This window comes from Heteronotia binoei, chromosome 21, assembly GCF_032191835.1.
Source record: "Heteronotia binoei isolate CCM8104 ecotype False Entrance Well chromosome 21, APGP_CSIRO_Hbin_v1, whole genome shotgun sequence".
Taxonomy (NCBI): domain Eukaryota; kingdom Metazoa; phylum Chordata; class Lepidosauria; order Squamata; family Gekkonidae; genus Heteronotia; species Heteronotia binoei.
This window is the reverse complement of record NC_083243.1, coordinates 38,450,434-38,470,194: the sequence shown is the minus strand read 5'-3', so window position 1 is coordinate 38,470,194 and position 19,761 is coordinate 38,450,434. Positions and strand designations below refer to the sequence as shown.

The window sequence follows — 19,761 nt, the reverse complement described above, 5'->3', positions numbered from 1 at the left end:
AAGAGCCAATACACACAAGCGTCTGCACTGCATTTTTCAAAGCAATACTGTTTGTGGAACTTTTCTTATTGGATGTGTGGTGTGGAAGTGAACATTTCTGAGTATTTTTGTCACAACTTTCTGGCCTGAATAAATGTATGGGATGCCCACTATTTACTTACACCATGCAGACGAATCTCTCTGAGCAGCGTTTGAAACGCCTAGCCAAGGCCACCCAACTTTATGAAGTCTTAAGTCATTCTCCTCCAACTTCAAGCGGGAGCGCCTTCCTCAACTGCAGCCCACTTTTCCATCTCCCACCATTTCTAAAAGGCGGCAGGCATTCCTGAGGCGAGGGAAGGAGGGGAAAAAAAAAAGCCTCTCATCTTGACCCTTGGAAAGTCCAGCGCCACATTTTTGGAGAAGGCCGGGCGTGATATGGCGCGTGCTGGCGCAGGAGCGGAGCACATGTGCTCGCAGGCTTCATCCCCGCCTCGCAGCCCTGCCAAGTGCTAAATGCAGAAAGGATAATTCCTGCGCCATTTAGGGGAAAAGATTAATTTGGTCAGTTAATCCCACACCTTCCCCCCCCCCCTCCCCGGGAGAGCGGACGCGGGAACACACAAGAATAAAGTGGTGGCCGGCGGGAGGCGCATGCGCCTTCTCCTGCAAGGGGGGGGGGAGAAAAAAAGAGGGACTCAGGTGCTTGGAGAGAGAAAGTTGTCCGGGCGCGGGAGATAGGGGGGAAGAACAGGAGGGGCCGGCGGAAGGGAAGGAGGGAGCGCCCGCCAAGACTCTCCGAAGAAACCCGCTGCGCCGTCTTGCCAAGCCAAGGCGAGTGGGGCTGGTGCCTTCGGCTTGCGAGCCAGCCGCCAGGGGGATTGTTATTGCTACGGGAATGACGAAGACGATGCCGGCTGCTGCTTCGCGACCTTCTTGCCACAGCGGGGAGAAGCGCGGGCGGAGGATGTGAAAAGTTTCGCCCGGGATGCCGTGCCCGGCCCGACCGCTCTGCTCCTGAGCCGCTGGAGCTTTTCGCCTCCTGAAGGGGAGCCCCGAAGGCTGCTTGGGCTTGATTTCCAAGGGTCGCTTCGTTCCCGGGGAAGGCAGCCTGCCGGATGCGGCGGCGGTGATTCTTTGGTGGCCATGGGACGCAGCCGGCTTGTGAGCTCGCCCTGAGCGGGGAGCGTGGGAGGAGGACGGACTCGCCACCTGCCGCCGGGCGGCTTTCCCGGCTGCGTCGCTCCCCGTGGCCCACCTGCCTCCGCCCGCCCCCTGCCTTCCCCGCGCTGCTCCTGACTCCGGCTTCTTCCTCGAGTCGCGCATCGCCCTGGGCGCTCGAACGATGGAGCCTTGCGCGGGGGTCCCTTCCAAGTGAGCCCGGCTGCCAGAGGCGCGGAGGGAGGGAGGTTGGTTGCCCTCCTCTTGCGCTGCTGATTTGCCCCAGCCAGCCCCGCGTCGAGATGGGGACGCGGGGAGCGGAGCCGAGCAGCAGCCCCCCGATGCCTCCCCTCTTCAGGCTGAAAAAAGTTCGCAGGAGGCGGGAGATGCTTCTGCAACAGCTGGGCTTCATCTGCGCGATCCTCTTCTTCGTGTGGTGCATGTCCGCCCTGCTTTCTGAGACAGGTCAGTGGCTGGGAAAGGGAGCCGGTGGGGAGCGAACACTCCACCCCGGGATCTCTGCTGCAGCGGGAGTGGGGGGGGGGGGCAAAACGAATGTAACTAGTTCTTGCTCTCCAATCTGGTCAGTATGTTTCTGTCCTGTGCAACAGTTTTTCCCAGGCTCCTATTCACACCTGCGTTATGTTATCCCGTCCTCACACTAGGGTTTTAAAAAAAACAGTGATGTTTCAGCCATTTCTTGATAACCATCACTGGGGATTACTCTTCTTGGCTTATAGGGTGCATGCCATACATTCAAGAAAGGTTGGTCTGAACGGAGCATCCATTGCTGGAGTGCTTATGGATGTTCCAACCAATGGCTCACACTGGTACTTCCAGGTCTAGGGTTACATACCAAACTATGGATTACTCAAAGCACATGAATTCATGATTCCCCTCCCATGCTCCAATGGGGGGAGAACCTTTCTGCAAGGGGGAAAAATTACTAGTGGATGTACACTGTCTCGTGTAAAAATCATGTGACTTCTGCACGTTAATTGATTCCGTACCAACCCACTATGAACTCTAGGGAGTTGGACCTTGAGTATATGCAACAGTTTTAAGAAACGGTATATTTTCATGGGACACAGGTGTAGTGCTTAATGGAAGTTTTCTGAAGAGGTATCAGATGCATCTTCAAAATAGATAATGCTTCCTTGATTGGAGAAAGTAATGTATGAGTGATTGGCTAATGCATCTGGAATCTGGTTCAAAAAGATGGGGAGAGGGGGGTGGCTCAGTGGTAGAGCAGTTGCTTGACTTGCAGAAGGTCACAGGTTCAGTCCCCAGTATCCCCAGTTAAAGGACTCTAGAAATAGGTTGTGTGATATACTGCCTGAAATTCTGGATTGCTGCTGCAAGTCTTAACTAGACAAATATTGACTCTGATAGGGTCGAAGGATTAGATTTGGTATAAAAGTCTGATTCTGGATAAGGCAGGTACTTGTGTTCATGGGAGAAAACCTGATAAGTGGGAAGTATATAGCTCCAGTGTAAGGCTCTCATTGTCCAAGTTTTAAGTAGGGATGGATTTTGCAGGCAATGGTGATTGCCATTGACTTCATTTTTGCCATATGAAGAGCCCTCTGCAAACTAAGTTGTGCAAAACCCATCAGCTGAAAATTTATCCTCTATATGGGCTTATCTGTGATCACAAAATAGTCCAAACTGCCAAATTATTTTTTAAAAACAAACACCCCTTAAGTTTTATTGTCCTTTTTGTGGAGTTTGGTAGCAATGTGGGAAACAAAAAATAAGGGACCAGACCTGTGGATCTATTATATTCCAAAACAACAGAAAACCTTGTAAAATCAACCAGATTTAAATAAATGGGCATATTCTAAGCTTTCTTATAGCTTGAGATTTCCTTCCTCTACAAGTAGAGTTCCTCTGCCTTTAACAGAATATAATGTTTGATGTCCCATTGTTGTCGGGGATGGGAGGCGATCTAGGTAAATTTTGGGCCCTGAAAGTGGCAGCCATCCTTAGTTGGGACCAAAGGTTGTGTTATCGCTCATGATGCTAATAGCAGATGTTGGGGAAATGCAATCTTAACAAGCCAGGCTGCGGTATGGAATGTGTGATCTTTGGATAAGATAAGAAGTTCCTTCAGCAGCTTTTTTCGTACATCCTCTTAATCCAGAATTCATGCCCCCCAATACAAAGATAACCGCCCCCCAATACAAAGATAACCCCCCCCCCCCAAGAATGTGTCAAACATCCAAGACCTGCAAATTAATTCATAAACCCTGAAGCTAGAAATCCAGGCGAAAGCAAATGGTGTGTTACTTCCTGAAGGAACAGGATGGTCTGTCTTTCATGATCTCATAAATATTGCCAGAGAACGTTCTCTATGACTTACTCTGGCAGGTGTTCCAAAGGGCAGGGGCTGTGATGCATAGGGCTGTGCCCATTACAGAGATCTGATGAACCTCTAAGAGAAGGCCCTGGTCAGTACTTGATGGGAGCCCATCGAGGAAGTCCAAGACTGTTAGGCAGAGGCAAGCAATAGCAAAGCACTTCTGTTTGTCTCTTGTCTTGAAAGCCCTATGAGTCATCAGGCTGTGATTTGGGTGGCACGTTTCACCAGCAGGTCATTAATAGACCCCTTAGCAAGTGACCCCCCAATCCTCTGGCAAGTGGCTCATGTAAGCAAAGCAAGCCATGTTTTTTTTTCAGATCACCTTTTAACTCTCCTTAGTAACTACAAGGTAATTTGATGAGTCTCTACAGCTGCCCTTTAATTACTCAGTAGCCTTTGAAATGAAGGGAATATTAAAGGCTTTGTAAGGCCTGTCTATGAAGGCTTTGTCTTGTTTCTTCAGATCTTCTTCTTTGACTTTGTTGACTCTATGCCCTGTTGTTTGTCCTCCAGAGGAACTGGCTGGCCGCTGTGTGAGACAGGATGCTGGACTAGATGGACCATTGGTCTGATCCAGCAGGGCTCACCTTATGTTCTTATGACTCTCTGCAGTGATCTTTGCTTTGGGAAAGAAAGGTTTTTATTGGCAAACAAAAGCATGTCTATGATTGTAGAATACAAGCAGGAGTTAATGCATTTAGAGACACGTGCACATACTACATAAAGTTCAGATCTTACTGTATGAAATTCCAGGACTAGTCACATGAGCTATAAACCATGAGACTGTGCCTTGTTATTACTGTAAACCACAAGATTTAGCAGGCTCATCTGGTCTTCAAGAGAAACGTATAGACCAGGGGTGGCCAACGGTAGCTCTCCAGATGTTTTTTTGCCTACAACTCCCCTCACCCCCAGCCAGCATGGCCAATGGCTGGGGCTGATGGGAGTTGTAGGTGAAAAACATCTGGAGAGCTACCGTTGGCCACCCCTGATATAGACAAAGAGTTAGTCTAGGTAGCAAAGAAGAGAGACATTTGGCATTCCTGTTTCAGACAAAGGGATTAAAGATGTTATGACCTAGTGCGTTACCCTTATAACCTACTTATTTCAGGGGTGAAAATAAATTTAAGATTTCAGTGGTGGTCCAGTTAAACTCAGATCAAATCGACATGCTAAAATCCTGTCTTGACCCCTCAACCCTGATTGGCTTAGGTTCAGGCAGCAAGTCATTCTGAAAGGTAAGTGAGTGATGGTCCTTCCTAACCAAACTAATACTCTCCTAAACCTGTTGACTTCAGTAGACCTGGAAGGGTATGATTCTGCTTAGGATGGGATGCTGGGTTTTTCAGTGAAGAGACTTGAAGTGATTGGGACACAGTTTCTGCAGTTTCACTAATAACTGCTTTTTGCCTGCCCTTGCTGCTCTAATTTTGAGCAAATGTGATATTGTTAAGAGGCTGGTATTGATTAGTTTTATGATGGGATTGGCAGAACCTCAGATATGGATGGTCCAAGCCATGCAAGAAAGAAGCTGAGTTATCTTCAGAGACAATATGAAGGCAGGGTAGATTTTGTAGAGGTGGTATTATATTCTCCCCGCCCCCCCAAAGAATACACAGACCACAGTGCTCTGTACCAGCCGATAGAACAGTTATCAAGGATAACCTCCTGTAAATATGAGAGAAATGCTGGCTTAGGATCTATTAGGATCTGTTGAAGCTGTTTTATTATTTCAGCAGACACTATTTGGCGGGTGAGGGGAACATATGAACATAAGCTGCCTTATACTGAATCAGACCCTCGGTCCATCAAAGTCAGTATTGTCTTCTCAGACAGGCAGTGGCTCTCCAGGGTCTCAAGCTGAGGATTTCCACACCTATTTGCCTGGACCCTTTTTTGGAGATGCCAGGGATTGAACCTGGGACCTTCTGCTTCCCAAGCAGATGCTCTACCACTGAGCCACCGTCCCTCCCCAACCGCAGAAAGGTAAGCAGAACCATGCAATTAATCAAGAAATGTCCTTCCATACTTTTAAAATCTAAATAGTAAAGAGTCTAGTAGCACCTTTAAGACTAATAAATTTTATAGTGGTGTAAGCTTTCAAGGAACACAGCTCTCTTCATCAGGGCCAGCTCACCCACTAGGCAAACTTGGTGGTTGCTTAGGGTGCCAGGAGGTGGGGGGTGCCGAATTGGGCTCCCCCCAGGTGCCCATGGCAAACACCTAGTTTGCCCCTCCCCCCCCCGCACCGCGCTTTGTCCTTACCAGCTTTGATGAGGCTGGCGCAGCTTCTAATCCTTTGAAGAGCCTGCAAGAGGAGACTTCGCTCCCCCTCACTTCTGGTTTCAGGCTGGGCTGCCTGGGGTTCCACGTGCCCTCAGGCCAGTGCTGCTCTTCATCAGATGCATCTGAAGAAGAGAGCTGTGTTTCTTGAAAGCTTATGCTACTATAACATTTGTTAGTCTTCAAGGTGCTACTGGACTCTACTATTTTGCAGTAACAGACTAATACTGCTAACTCCTCTGGATCTGTGATTTTATAATCTTCTAAAGCACTGGCTGATCACCCTCCAGAAGAGAATTATATCAAATCCTACTCAGTACCTGTGTACCAAATGTGTGTTGGTTCAGAAAAAACTGAGAACGAAGACAGATACAACTTCTAATTATGGAGGGGGTAGCTTGCCCTCAAAACACACACTGATTGGTTCAATTTATAAACTACTCTCCCCTGTAGGGTTCAGGGCAGTGTACAACATGTGCTAACACATCAATAAATAAAACAATTTAAACAATTACAGTAAAAGCAATTAAAAACAATACAGTGCAACAATAAGTTTATCTGGAGGTGTCTGATGTCAGTTTATACCCTCCCTATGAGGGAGGGAAGCAAGGGGTGAGAGATGGAGGCCAGGCTTGCTTGTAAACCATTGCTGTCCTCAACCATACGCCTGGCAGAACATCTGTGACTTACAGGCCCTGTGGAACTGTACCAGGTCCTGCAGAGCTTGGATGTCACTAAGCAGAGAGTTCCATCAGGCTGCAGCCAGGGCCAAAAAGACCTTGGCTCTGGTTGAAGGTGGATGTCTTTTGGGCCAGGGATCGTCAGAAGTTTTTGCTCCCCAGAGCATAATGGAAGAGGTGGTCCCAAAGGTACACTGGCCTTTGAGGTTATTCAAGGCCTTAGAGGTTAATACCAAAACCTTGATTCTGATCCAGTACTCAACTTGGAGCCAGTGCAGCTAGCAAAGAACTGGTTAAATATATGCTCTCAAAGGGATCCCTGTAAGGACCTGGGCTGCTGTGTTCTAGACCAGCTGCAATTTCTGGATCAGTCTCAAGGGTAGGACAACATAGAAGGCATTACAGTAATTCAGTGACTGTTGCGTGGATTGCTGTGGCAAGGTCAGAGGGAAACAGGAAGGGGCTCAGTTGCCTGACTTGGTGCAACTGTAAAAATACCATCCCAGCAACATTTGTGACATGGGCCTCCATTGATAAGGAGGTATCCAAGATCACACCTAGGCTTTTGCTGGTTGGCACAGGTCTTGCACTGTAAAGAGCTGGAAGATGACACCCCAATCCTGAATCACTCCTGCCAAGCTAGAGAACCTCCATCTTCAGTGGATTCCATTTCAGTCGGCTTTGTTTTAGCCATCCAACCATGGCCTCCAAACCCTCGGCCAAACTAGATGCTGTGGCATCTGTCCATTAACAGAAATAGCTGGGTGTCATCAGCGTATTGATGGCAGCCCAGCCCAAAACTCTGTGCCAGCTGAGCGAGAGGATGCATATAGATATTAAATGACATCAGAGAGAGGATTGCCCCCTGAGGGATTTCACACACCAAAGGACAGTGTGAGGATATCCTCTCTTTTAGTGCCAGGTCCCTCATTCATTTTTTAGCTTTGTGAGGAGAGATCTCAAAAACCCAGTTCAGTAAATTTGTGTCATTTAGGCTGAATTGAGAAAAAGCTGGTTGTACTGGGTACTACCACACTTCCAATTTTGCATCTGATTTTAAAATCAGTTTCTTGGTTTTTTAAGTTCTCAGGCTGCAGTAGATTTATGTTTAGGATGAGATCAGGCTAACCTGGGCTGTCCAGGTCTGGGCATACATACTTATATCAATGGTTATGTATAGAGCATTTTTGTAGCAGGAATTCCTTTGCATATTAGGCTACACTCCCCTGATGTAGCCCATCCTCCAAGAGCATACAAGGCTCTGCTTACAGGGCCTACTGTAAGCTCTTGGAGGATTGGCTACATCAGGGGTGGTGTAGCTTAATATGCAAAGGAGTTCCTGCTACAAAAAAGCAAAGAAACAAAATCTCAGGTAGTGTGATAATGAGAGGAAGGCTGAAAGCCACCTCCTTGACATGGACAACAATTTACAAAACACAAGTGGGGAAACCTGCGGTAACTCTTGTTAAAATGCTGTGTCTTTTTTTGTCCTAAAATAAACATAGTCTCTACAACTTGCCCAGAACCATACCTTCAAAGTTTGGTGTAGTGGTTAAGAACGGCAAACTCTAATCTGGAGAACTGGGTTTGATTCCCCACTCTTCTGCATGCAGCCTGCTGGGTGACCTTGGGTCAGTCACAGTTCTTGAAAGAGCTGTATGTGACTTGGTTTGTTCTTCAATTGAAACAGGAGCACTAGCTTCCTGTTTCATACTAGTTAGATTCTGAACTCCTTGTTCATTCTTTATCTGTATATTTCTCTGAATTGGGAAGATAGATGAGATAATCTTTGGATTGTAAAACTTTATTAATGATTAACAGTAAAGAGGGAAGTTCCATAATGATTGCATCGTACAAGTGATAGGTGATCCTTGAAAAATGTTGTGGTTTATAACCTTGTGTTTTATAATCACAATCTGATAGTTTATAATCTATATATAGCTCCCATGAAGCATCTAGTTCCAGTCAACTCATATGATAAGATGTGGACTTTAAGTAGTATGTCCATATGTATTAGTAAATTGAAGCTTGCCTTCTGCAACCATAGCCATGTTCCTGTTTCCCAATGAAAATCCATCTTTCCCAATCCTAGGATTATTGTAGTGTGTGAAGAGGAATCCTCACATAATTTCATTTCGATTGTTCAGAGGGCAGCTATGTTGGTATATGGTAGAAGAGCTAGATTAAAATCTAGTAGCCACTTAATGATCAATAAGATTTTTAGATGTAAATTTGAGAGTTAAAGCTTCCTTTATCAGATATAAGCATTGTGAATCTGACGAAGAGAGCTTTGAATAGAAGAAGAGGAAGAGGAGGTTGGATTTATATCCCACCCGTCACTCAGAGTCTCAGAGTGGTTTACAATCTCCTTCCCTTCCCCTCCCCCACAATAGACACCCTGTGAGGTAAGTGGGGCTGAAAGATTTCTGAGAGAACTGCTCTTGAGAGAACAGCTCTTTCAAGACCTGACCGACCCAAGGTCACCCAGCAGGCTGCATGTAGAAGAGTGGGGAATCAAACCCAGTTCTCCAGATTAGAGTCTGCCGTTCTTAACCACTACACCAAACTGGCTCTCTTACATCCTGAAAATCTTGTTGGTCTCTAAGGTGCTACTGGACTCGAGTATCATTTCATTCAGTTGCATGTGTATCATGGCGCAAAGGGTTTTGGTTACCAATGGAAATTTGTTCTCTCTCTATTTAAGGTGATTCAGAATTCCTGTGGCTCATAGAATTCCCGCACCAGAACAGATAAATCCTGTGTGTGACTTGGTTTGCTCTGTGCTGGAGTGCTGTCCTGTTGCTTGGTTAGGGTTGCCAGCGCCAGGTTGGGAAATACCTGGAGATTTAGGGGATGGAGCCTGAAGAGGACCATTTTGGGGGAGGGGATAGAATTCAGAGGGGTGTAATGCCATAGAGACCACCTTCCAAAGTGGCATTTTTCTCAGGTAGTCTGATCTCTGTCTCTTGGAGATCAGTTGTAATAGCAGGAGATCTCCAGCCACTGCCTTGAGGATGGCAACCCTATCATGTTCCCTTCCAAAATTTTTGTCCATTAGCTATAACAATGGTAGACTTTTCAGATGTTTCTAGTAATCAGGATGACTTCATGTGCAACAACTTCTTATGTTCTTACTTGTGGCCTAACCACATTGAGACTTATTTCATGTACCCTGTATCAAGGGAGAGATGTACAAATGTCCTGTGTTTAGATAGTAATCTGAATATCTTGGACTGTATATATACAGTTTAACTGTTATGGAATTACCTTAAGAATTTTGGTAACCATGTGAGTGAATGTATCAGCATCAGTCATTTCTGCACATGTAGTGGTGCCTGAAGGATTATTCTGTTTCAACTGTGTGCAAGAATGGCTGTGGACAAATGGAATGTAAAATCTGCATGGATTTTTGTGGGGAAGATCTGTGAGCAGCAGCTGTCAAGCAGGAATCTACTCTAATGCTTGCAGGTCTTTCAAAATCCATGTGGATTTTGCTTTCTCACATCTGTTTTTGCCCTTTGAGAAGAAGAAATTATTCCTGCAGAATCCCTTGTAAACAGAATCTAGTATCTGAATTCATTGGAACACACACACACACACACACACACACACACACACACACAAACACACACATTATATATATATATCTCACAGCTGATTTATGGCAACTCTGTGGAGTTTTCAAGGCAAGAGACATTCAGAGGTGGCTTTGCCATTGCCTGGTCTTTCTTGGTCTCCTATCCAAACACTAACCAGAGCTAACCCTGCTTAGTTTCTGAGATATGACAAGATTGGGCTAGCCTGGGCATATATGTAATACATATACTGAAGCCAGATCTGTATGGATGAATCCAGGATGCCAGTTGGAAGATCTCTGCCCAGTTATTTCCACTTGAACAACTAGTAATTCTGTGAGCGACTAGTATTTCTGTGAGCACTTATGATGCAATTACTTACTGGGGTTCTTTAGAATTAAGGCTTTTTAAAAAACGTGCCCCTGTGCCCTACTCTTAAAACAAATTCGTGACAGGAACCCATCATATGTTAACTGAGACAAATGTTAAATTCTATACAAGTTGTTCCATGTGGGCTCTGGTTGCCTGCTTGTTGAACTGATCAACAAGTCTTCTTTGCAGGCTTATTTTCCTTCCCTGAAGGATGCCCACTGTTGACATTTTCCTTTCATTGCCTTGACCTTAGTTGGAATTATTAGCTACAGCACCTGTCTTCAGTCTTTCTTGCAACCAAGTCTGCTGGTTATATTTCTGCAAGTTATTTTCCCCAAATGTGGTGATTATTTCTCTGGTTCTCACAGAAACCTGTAGAACTTTATTGTTTGAACTGATTTCCCTATGACAGGGGTGACCAGCGGTAGCTCTGCAGATGTTTTTTGCCTACAACTCCCATCAGCTCCAGCCATTGGCCGTGCTGGCTGGGGCTGACGGGAGTTGTAGGCAAAAAACATCTGGAGAGCTACCGTTGGCCACCCCGGCATGATATAGCCGAACAATTTTTGCTGGAATGAGGACATGAGTTGAGAAAACCCTGGCTTATACCAGTAAGACTGGGAACCTCTGCCTTCCTTCCTAGCCTCTGCCACGCCAGGTCAGTTCCTGGTCATGTGCATTTCTCCTTTCAACCCATTCTCTTTTCCAGTTTTCACTCCTCTCCTTGATTCCTCCTGTGTGCTTTCTTCACTCCTTCCCATAATCCTCTAGTCTGCTGCTTTTTTGTGTCCTGGACCCCTTGCTTCCTTTGGTCTGAACATATGAAACTGCCTTTTACTGAATTAGACCATTGGTTCATCAAAGTCAGTATTGTCTACTTTGATTGGCAGCAGCTCTCCACAGTCTAACATGGAGGTCTTTCACATCACTTAGTGCTTAATCATTTCTAAATGGGAGATACCAAAGACTGAAACTGAGACTTTCTCCATGCAAAGTAGAAGTTCTACCACTGAACCATGGCCACCTTCATGGCCTTCTGTTGTTTTTGCAGTCCTAAGCATGTCTCTCTCTCTCTCGGCTTGGCTTCGCGAACGAAGATTTAAGAAGGGTGCAATAGTCCACGTTTGCTGCAGGCTCGCTGGTGGCTGACAAGACCAATGCGGGACAGGCAGGTCCGGCCACAGTAGCTGCAGGGAAAAGTCTGATTTGGGGTTGGTGCTGTAGCAGTGCGATTCTTCCTCAATCTCCTTTTGTCCTCAAGACCAGCTATGCGTGCGTTCTCAAAGGAAGAGACAGCCTGGTGGATGGTGTGCCTCCATGCTTTGCGATCTGAGGCTAGGTCAGACCACTGGTGATGGTTGATGTGACAGGTGCTAAGGGATTTCTTCAAGGAGTCCTTGTACCTCTTCTTTGGTGCCCCTCTATTTCGATGGCCGGTGGAGAGTTCGCCATACAGGGCAATCTTGGGAAGGCGGTGGTTTTCCATCCTAGAAATATGCCCTGCCCAGCGCAGCTGCGTCTTCAACAGCAGTGCCTCGATGCTGGTAACCTCTGCCCGCTTGAGGACTTCAGTGTTGGTCACAAAGTCACTCCAGTGGATTTGAGGATGGTGCGAAGGCAGCGCTGATGAAAGCGCTCAAGGAGTCGCAGGTGATGACGGTATAAAACCCACGATTCGGAGCCATAGATGAGGGTTGTCATCACAACAGCTTTGTAAACATTGATCTTTGTGCCTTTTTTCAGATGCTTGTTGCTCCACACTCTTTTGTGCAGTCGGCCAAATGCACGGTTTGCCTTTGCCAGCCTGTTGTCAATCTCCTTGTCGATCTTGGCATCTGAGGAGATGATGCACCCCAGGTAGCTGAACTGCTGGACTGTCTTCAGAACTGATTCACCCACAGTGATGCAGGGAGGGTGATAATCTTCCTGGGGTGCAGGCTGGTGGAGAACTTCTGTCTTCTTCAGACTAACTTCTAGGCCGAATAGCTTGGCAGCCTCTGCAAAGCAGGACGTCATATGCTGCAGAGCTGATACCGAGTGGGAGATGAGTGCAGCATCATCAGCAAACAGTAGCTCTCGGATGAGTTTTTCCATTGTCTTGGAGTGTGCCTTTAGTCGCCTCAGGTTGAACAGGCTGCCATCGGTGCGATAGCGGATGTAGACACCATCGTCCTCATCTAGATCTACTGCGGCTCTTTGAAGCATCATGCTAAAGAAGATCGTAAAGAGAGTTGGCGCAAGAACGCAGCCTTGCTTTACACCTGTGCCTATTGGGAAGGACTCCGAGAGGTCGTTGCAGTGTCTGACTTGGCCTCGCTGGTCTTCGTGTAGCTGGATGATCATGCTGAGGAACCTTGGGGGACATCCTAAACGTTCCAAGATTTGCCACAGGCCTTTCCTGCTAACGGTATCGAAAGCTTTGGTAAGGTCGACAAAAGTCACATACAGACCCTTGTTCTGTTCCCTGCATTTCTCTTGGAGCTGCCTGAGAACAAATACCATGTCGGTGGTGCTCCTGTTAGCTCTGAAGCCGCACTGGCTCTCTGGGAGGAGTTCTTCTGCAATGGTGGGCACCAGTCTGTTCAGGAGTATTCTGGCAAGGATTTTGCCTGCGATGGAGAGCAGGGTTATCCCCCGGTAGTTGGAGCAGTCTGACTTTTCCCCTTTGTTCTTGTATAGGGTGATGATGATTGCATCGCGAAAGTCCTGTGGTAATTTGCCTTGTTCCCAGCAGGTGACAAGTACTTTGTGAAGTGAGCTATGTAGTACTGTGCCCCCATGCTTCCAGATCTCTGGTGGAATTCCATCAACTCCTGCTGCCTTGCCACTTTTCAGTTGCTTGATGGCTTTAACAGTCTCTTCTAGGGTGGGGATCTCATCCAACTCTGTTTTCACCGGTTGAAGTGGGGTGAGGTGGATTGCTGAATCTTGAACAATGCGGTTGGCACTGAAGAGAACCTGAAAATACTCCGACCACCGGTTCAGTATGGATGCCTTGTCTGTGAGGAGCACTTGGCCGTCTGCACTATGCAAGGGACTCTGAGCCTGATATGATGGACCATATACTGCCTTCAGGGCTTCGTAGAACCCTCTTAAATCACCAGTGTCTGCACACAGCTGGGTTCTCTCTGCAAGCTTGGTCCACCACTCGTTCTGAATGTCTCGAAGCTTGCGCTGGAAGTTGCTACATGCAGCGCGAAAGGTTGCTTTTTTCCCAGGACAGGAGGGCTGAGCAAGATGTGCTTGGTAGGCAGATCTCTTTTTTGCCAGTAATTCTTGGATCTCTTGATTGTTCTCATCAAACCAGTCCTTGTTCTTCCTTGTGGAGAACCCGAGGACTTCTTCAGAGATCTGCAGGACGGTAGTTTTTAGGTGTTCCCAGAGTGCTTCTGGAGAAGGGTCTGTGGGGCAACTGAGGTCCTCAATTCTTGACTGGAGTTTTGCCTGGAAGGCAGATTTAACTTCGGCTGACTGGAGGCTGCCAACCTGAAACTTCCTCCGAGGGATACCTCCTCTCCTGGGTGTGGGTTTAAAGTGAAGACGGAGATTGCAGCGTACAAGACGATGATCCGTATGACATTCTGCGCTGGGCATTACTCGGGTGTGTAAGACATCCCGAAGGTCTCTCTGGCGCACCAGAATGTAGTCGATAAGGTGCCAATGCTTGGACCGTGGGTGCATCCAGGTTGTCTTCAGACTGTTCTTCTGCTGGAAGATAGTGTTGGTGATGGTGAGCTGGTGCTCCATGCAGAATTCTAGCAGGAGGCGCCCGTTGTCATTGCAGTTGCCAATGCCGTGTTTGCCAAGTACTCCTTTCCAGGCTTCCGAGTCTTTACCTACTCTGGCATTGAAGTCGCCAAGGATGATCACCTTGTCCTCTGTAGGGGTCTTCCGTACGAGGTTGCGTAGATCAGCATAGAACTTGTTCTTTTCTGCAGGATCTGCTTGAAGGGTTGGGGCATACACACTGAAGAGTGTTGCATGCTGCTTGTTTTGAAGTGGGAGGCGCATGGACATGATGCGATCTGAGTGACCTGTTGGAAGGTTTTCGAGTTTGGAGGCAATGGAGTTCCTGACCATGAAGCCAACGCCAGAAAGGCGGCTCTCAGCCTTTGACTTACCCGACCATACCCTAAGCATGTATACTCAGAAATAAATCCCATGGACCACATTGAGATTTACTCCCTAGTAAGTGTACATAGGAGTCTTGCCTCCTAGTTTCCTGTTTTCTACCCCTCATTCCCTTTCTGCCTTCTCTGGGTCATAATAGCTCAACCAGTAGCATCAAGAAATACCTTCTGTTTGCTCAGCCAGAGGAATCTGTTCTGCTGTTGTCAATGCCTGTTATAATATAGATAGTACAACTATAGTGGTTTCGTGCTGTGCCACTTTAGAGATTAGTGGTCTGCTAGGGCATGAATGACTGCAGCTGACAACTCAGATGCATGATAAAATGGGAGGGGGTATAGTATAGAACGGCTGTAGGTTGAACAGCTATACATAATAAAGGAAAATAAGAAGACAGTAATTAAAGATACTTCCAGTGTGGAAAAATGCATCCTGATTATCGAGTATTATACTATCTATCTTTAACTAATGCTGCAAGTAAGACCACCAAAGTCCTCTTTGCACAATTTCTGTAGTGAGTCTTGCAAACAAGACTACAAAAGTTAGTAGCTTGTTTCTGCACATGTATTTGTACTAGATATTTGTGACAAAGGGCAGGGAAAAATCTGCACCTATTGAAAACTCTTCAGGGTGTGTGATCTGGGGTGTGTGTCTGTTGAGAGCCCCGTGGCGCGGAGTGTTAAAGCTGCAGTACTGCAGTCCTAAGCTCTGCTCACGACCTGAGTCTGAACCTTGGTGGAAGCTGGGTTTTCAGGTAGCCGGCTCAAGGCTGACTCAGCCTTCCATCCTTCCGAGGTCAGTAAAATGAGTACCCAGCTTGCTGGGGAGAAAGTGTAGATGACTGGGGAAGACAATGGCAAACCACCCCATAAAAAGTCTGCCGTGAAAACGTGAAAGCAACGTCACCCCAATCCGAAACGACTGGTGCTTGCACAGGGGACTTTTCCTTTCCTTTAAGCCTGTAGTTGAACTGGACATCTGATTGTGGCCCTTGTGCTGAACGCCCATGCAATCAGGATGTGGGTTTTTTTTGTTTGCATTGGTTTATATCTGACGCTTAGTCAGCAGAATCCTTGCATCCATTTATAATTGTGCGTGCCAATGGAAGAGGCAACCCTTTGCTTTAGTTTAGTAAAATACCTATTTATCTCAATATCCGTAAGCAGCAGTTTTTGCCAGTATAAATGCCATGTCTGTCTTTGCTGCAGGGCAAGAGTCAAGTATTGTTGACAAAAACCTTATGTCGGACTCGTGGAGGAATCGAAGATTGATGGCATCAGATAACGAGTCGCTTGACGAGGATGAGCCGCTTGACAAAGAGAACTGCACACCACCAGGTAAGAAATAGGGAGCTGGAAGAAATCTTTGCCAGCCTTTCAGTCCTGCTTTATTGTGCTTCTGTGGCAAGACTGTGCCCAGGCAGGAAGGAGATTTAATGAACACTAATGCTGGCGAGCATGAGACAGCTAACACAGGCACTCAAGGGCTTGCCAGTGGAAATGGGGAGGTAATACTTTTTTCAGTCAGAAGATACTTGCCTGAGCTTTCATGGGGACTTATCCTGGAGATGCTCTTGACCTGCAGCTGCCACTATTGTAATTTTGCCTGTATGTGAAGGGACGATTAAGGCAACAAAACAGTGATAGTGTGATCATTGGGGGGGGGGGGGGGGCGGGTTGTATGTGGCTTTATAAAGTGTGGCACAATGCTTTAAGATTTGATTATACAGTATGCTGTGTTAAAAATGAAGCGTCTCCTTATTGGGTTATATTCAAACATGCAGAGTGTTGAGGAAGGAATGGGAGACAAGAGAAGCCCAAAGGTGACTGAATGACAATGAAGTGATTTGAAGAGGTGATATGATAGCCCTCTTCAATTATTTGAAGGGCTGTCATACAGAGGATGGAGTGGAGGTGTTTTCTGTTGGACCCAAACAAAAGGATTGAAATTAAAGCAAAAGAGTTTTTGATTAAGTGTTAGGAAGAACTTCCTGACAGTTAGTGGATCCTGAGTGGAACAGGCTTCCTCAGGAGGTGGTAGAGGGAGGGCAGGAATGGATGAGCCAAGGCTTAACTTTCTTGGCCCTTTCTTATATGTCCGGAGTAATGCTGATCACCACCTTGGGATCAGGAAGGAATTTTTCTTCAGACCTACCAGCTCTGTGTTTCTATGACCACATGGGCAACGGTCCAGCCAGGGAGCAGTCACACAGTCAAGTCTGTCGGCAGGTAGGCAGTTTAAGCTGAGAGTCTGCAAGCAGTTCAGTCTACAATCCAGCAATGAGTTAGACTGAAGAGCCATGGTGAACCAGCAATTTACAAAATTGTACCCTTTTTACCCCTTGTATTGTCTAATCGTTGTATCTATCTGTAATACCGCTTTTCAGCCATTTGCACTGGTGGCACTCAAGTCCAGTAGAGAGTAGGCAGTGGCTCTCTTCCTTCCATGGAGGCCACACTTGTCTCCTGCTACTTAATTGTCTGGTTCATGGTCCCTCGTCCCTTCCAGTCCTTTCCCCAGACTGTGCAACAAAAGGTTCTTGAATTGCTTGTTCAGAATATGCATCAGATTATGACTCAGATTATGCATTTCCAAATACTAACAAGTCTGCATATTAATTTGTACTACTCCTACCACTTTTAGTGCAGGAGAGGCAGTGCTCTTATGAGATTTGTGTGGATGCTATCTTTCTCTGTGACCTCATGTGCTCACAGCAGTGGAAGTGCATGACTGTCATTTTATTTAAATTAAGTAGATATGGCACTATAATTTTGGCTTTCAGATTTCTGTGATACGTGCTGTGATATCCTGTTGTTAAATTTAAGGAAAACTCACCGGGAGGGAAGGGAAAGGGGGACATTCTGGGTGTCACTTCTGTAAGTACTCTGAGAGTACAGGCCATGACTAAATTAAAAGATTATGTTGATCTATATTCTGGGGCCACAGATATCTCTTATCCTTAAATCTCACTTTCTCTTTTCCCAGTCTGCACATACAAGAGGATGTTGCTGTCCTCAGTCCTGAGCCACCGGGGGGAGGGGGCTATTTTAAAAGAGCAGGGAGGAATCACACTTTGCTCTTGGACACCAACAGATCATATCAGCAAAACTAGAATTCTTGTTTTGCATGGCCCCTAATGCTAGTATTAGCTGTTCCTTGTTACTGAAAATAATTCTGGCTTCCTGCAGCTAGATATTTGACACATTCACCTACTGGCTGTCCTTCTGATCTCTCTTTCCACCTTCCCATGTTGTCTCTTGGGTTCATCGTGGAATGGATCCTGATGGTTTTCTACTGAACTAAAAATACAGCTTGTGGTCACCCACTGAGTGGGAATGGGATCTATTCCCAGAAGCTGACAACATCAATTCCACTAATGCTACCGAACGCAGATTACAGATCTGGGGTTTTGCCAGCCATAGGTACTTGAATGTCTCCTCAAATTCACTGTTGATTTTCTTCAGTGTCCATGTTACTGAGGAGACCCAAAGGCTTGACTGCAGAAATCTTAATTTGTCCTGATTTCCCAGTATTCCTGTGTTTCTATGTAGATCAGATATCAAAGGGGGGGGGGTTATACACCTCCACTTATAAGAATGTATTATAAGAACAGCATTGGCAGATTATCTTTAGTGTCTTTAGTGTTTTTTGTCTTTAGTGGCCAGCAGGATGGTTTCAGGAAACCACCAGATGTGACATGAGGCAATGGAGCTCCTCCACAGTTTAGTCTCTGGTATCAGTAATGGACCACCTTGGGACATGAAGTTTCAATGTAGCTATTGTGGTGTAGAGCTGATGATAAAGCTATTCCCCCTGAATTTGTCTAAACCAGGGGTGGCCAAACTGCGACTCAGGAGCCACATGTGGCTCTTTCACACATTTTGTGTTGCTCTCAAAGCCCCCCTCCCCCCCAGCCAGCTTGGAGAAGGCATTTCTTTCTTCAAAACACTTCTCCAAGCCAAGCCAGCTGGCAGCTTGGAGAATGCATTCAAAGTTAAAGTTGCTTTCTTTCCACTTCTCTCTCCCATCTATTTTCTTTCCTTCCTTCCTGCTTTCAAACATCTGATATTCATGTCTTGTTGCTCTCAAACATCTGACGTTTATGTGGCTTTTTTGTTCAGCAAGTTTGGCCACTCCTGGTCTAAACCCTTGTTTTAAAAGCTATCTAAGCTTCCCTTCCTCTTTAATCTTGTGGCAGAGAATGCAGTGTTAATTATGTGTTCTATGGATAAGTACTTTCTTTGGTTTGCCCAAAATTCATTGCCAGTCAGTTTCACTTGGCAACTCTGAGTTCTGTCAGTATTTTATTTATTTAAATGGTTGGCCTTGGATACTGAGGCATTGTTTCCCCTTGTGCTTCTCAATAGTTACAGCGGAGGTTTTCCTCAACCATGGCACTTGTTTCCTTGACCCCTAGCACTTCTATATGAGCAAGATCAATATTTTTCAAGGAACCCGTGTGTATGCGGAAGTGCTAGTGGAAGAGGAAGTGAGCACTGTGACAGAAGTGAGCACTGCAGTGGAAGAATGCCTCTCCTGAGGTTGCAAAGAACAGTGAGGGAAACAGTGTAATAGGATCCCAAGCCTTTGTATCTGTAGTTGTTTTGGGGGGGTTTGCAAGCAGAACTGGTGTAAATGGTTAAGAGCGGTAGATTCTAATCTGGAGAACCAGGTTTAATTCCCCATTCCTCCTCCACATAAAGCCTGCTGGGTGACCTTGAGCCAGTCACAGTTCTCCCAGAACTCTCTCAGTCCCACCTACCTCACGAAGTGCCCGATGTGAGGAAAGGCAGGGAAGGAGATTGAAAGCCACTTTGAGATTCCTAAGGGTAGATAAAAGCAGGTTATAAAAACAACTTGTCTTCTATTTCCACTGATGACAGGGCAATTGTTTGCTGATATTCCTGCTTCTACTACAGACTTCCCCACATTGTGCTCAGCAGGGTTTTTTTTTTGGTAGCAGGCACTCCTTTGTATATTAGGCCATACACCCCTGATGTAGCCAATCCTCCAAGAGCTTACAAGGCTCTTAGTATAGGGCCTACTGTAAGCTCCAGGAGGATTGGCTACATCAGGGGGTGTGGCCTAATATGCAAGGAGTTCCTGCTATAAAAAAAGCTCTGGTGCTCAGCATTGTTCTAGGGGCTCCCTGAATCTTGGTGACAGTGTTGGTTGGAGGACTGCAGTGGTAGAAGTGAACTAGAGTCAGAAGTTATTTCTT

At 46.3% G+C, this 19,761-nt stretch overlaps 1 protein-coding gene across 3 annotated transcripts in view; it reads left to right on the top strand.

Moving 5' to 3' along the window:
* Positions 1-19,761, top strand: part of SLC24A4 (solute carrier family 24 member 4) — a 175,935-nt gene that overhangs the window by 2,341 nt on the left and 153,833 nt on the right. For 2 of the 3 annotated variants that reach the window (XM_060262701.1, XM_060262700.1), the window contains exons 1-2: positions 1,475-1,605; positions 15,749-15,877. In XM_060262701.1, the coding sequence (XP_060118684.1) occupies positions 1,482-1,605; positions 15,749-15,877 (253 nt within the window). In that variant the 5' untranslated portion in view covers positions 1,475-1,481. Of the gene's footprint in view, positions 1-1,474; positions 1,606-15,748; positions 15,878-19,761 lie in introns of those variants that run through there. The other variant, XM_060262702.1, reaches the window with a different exon arrangement.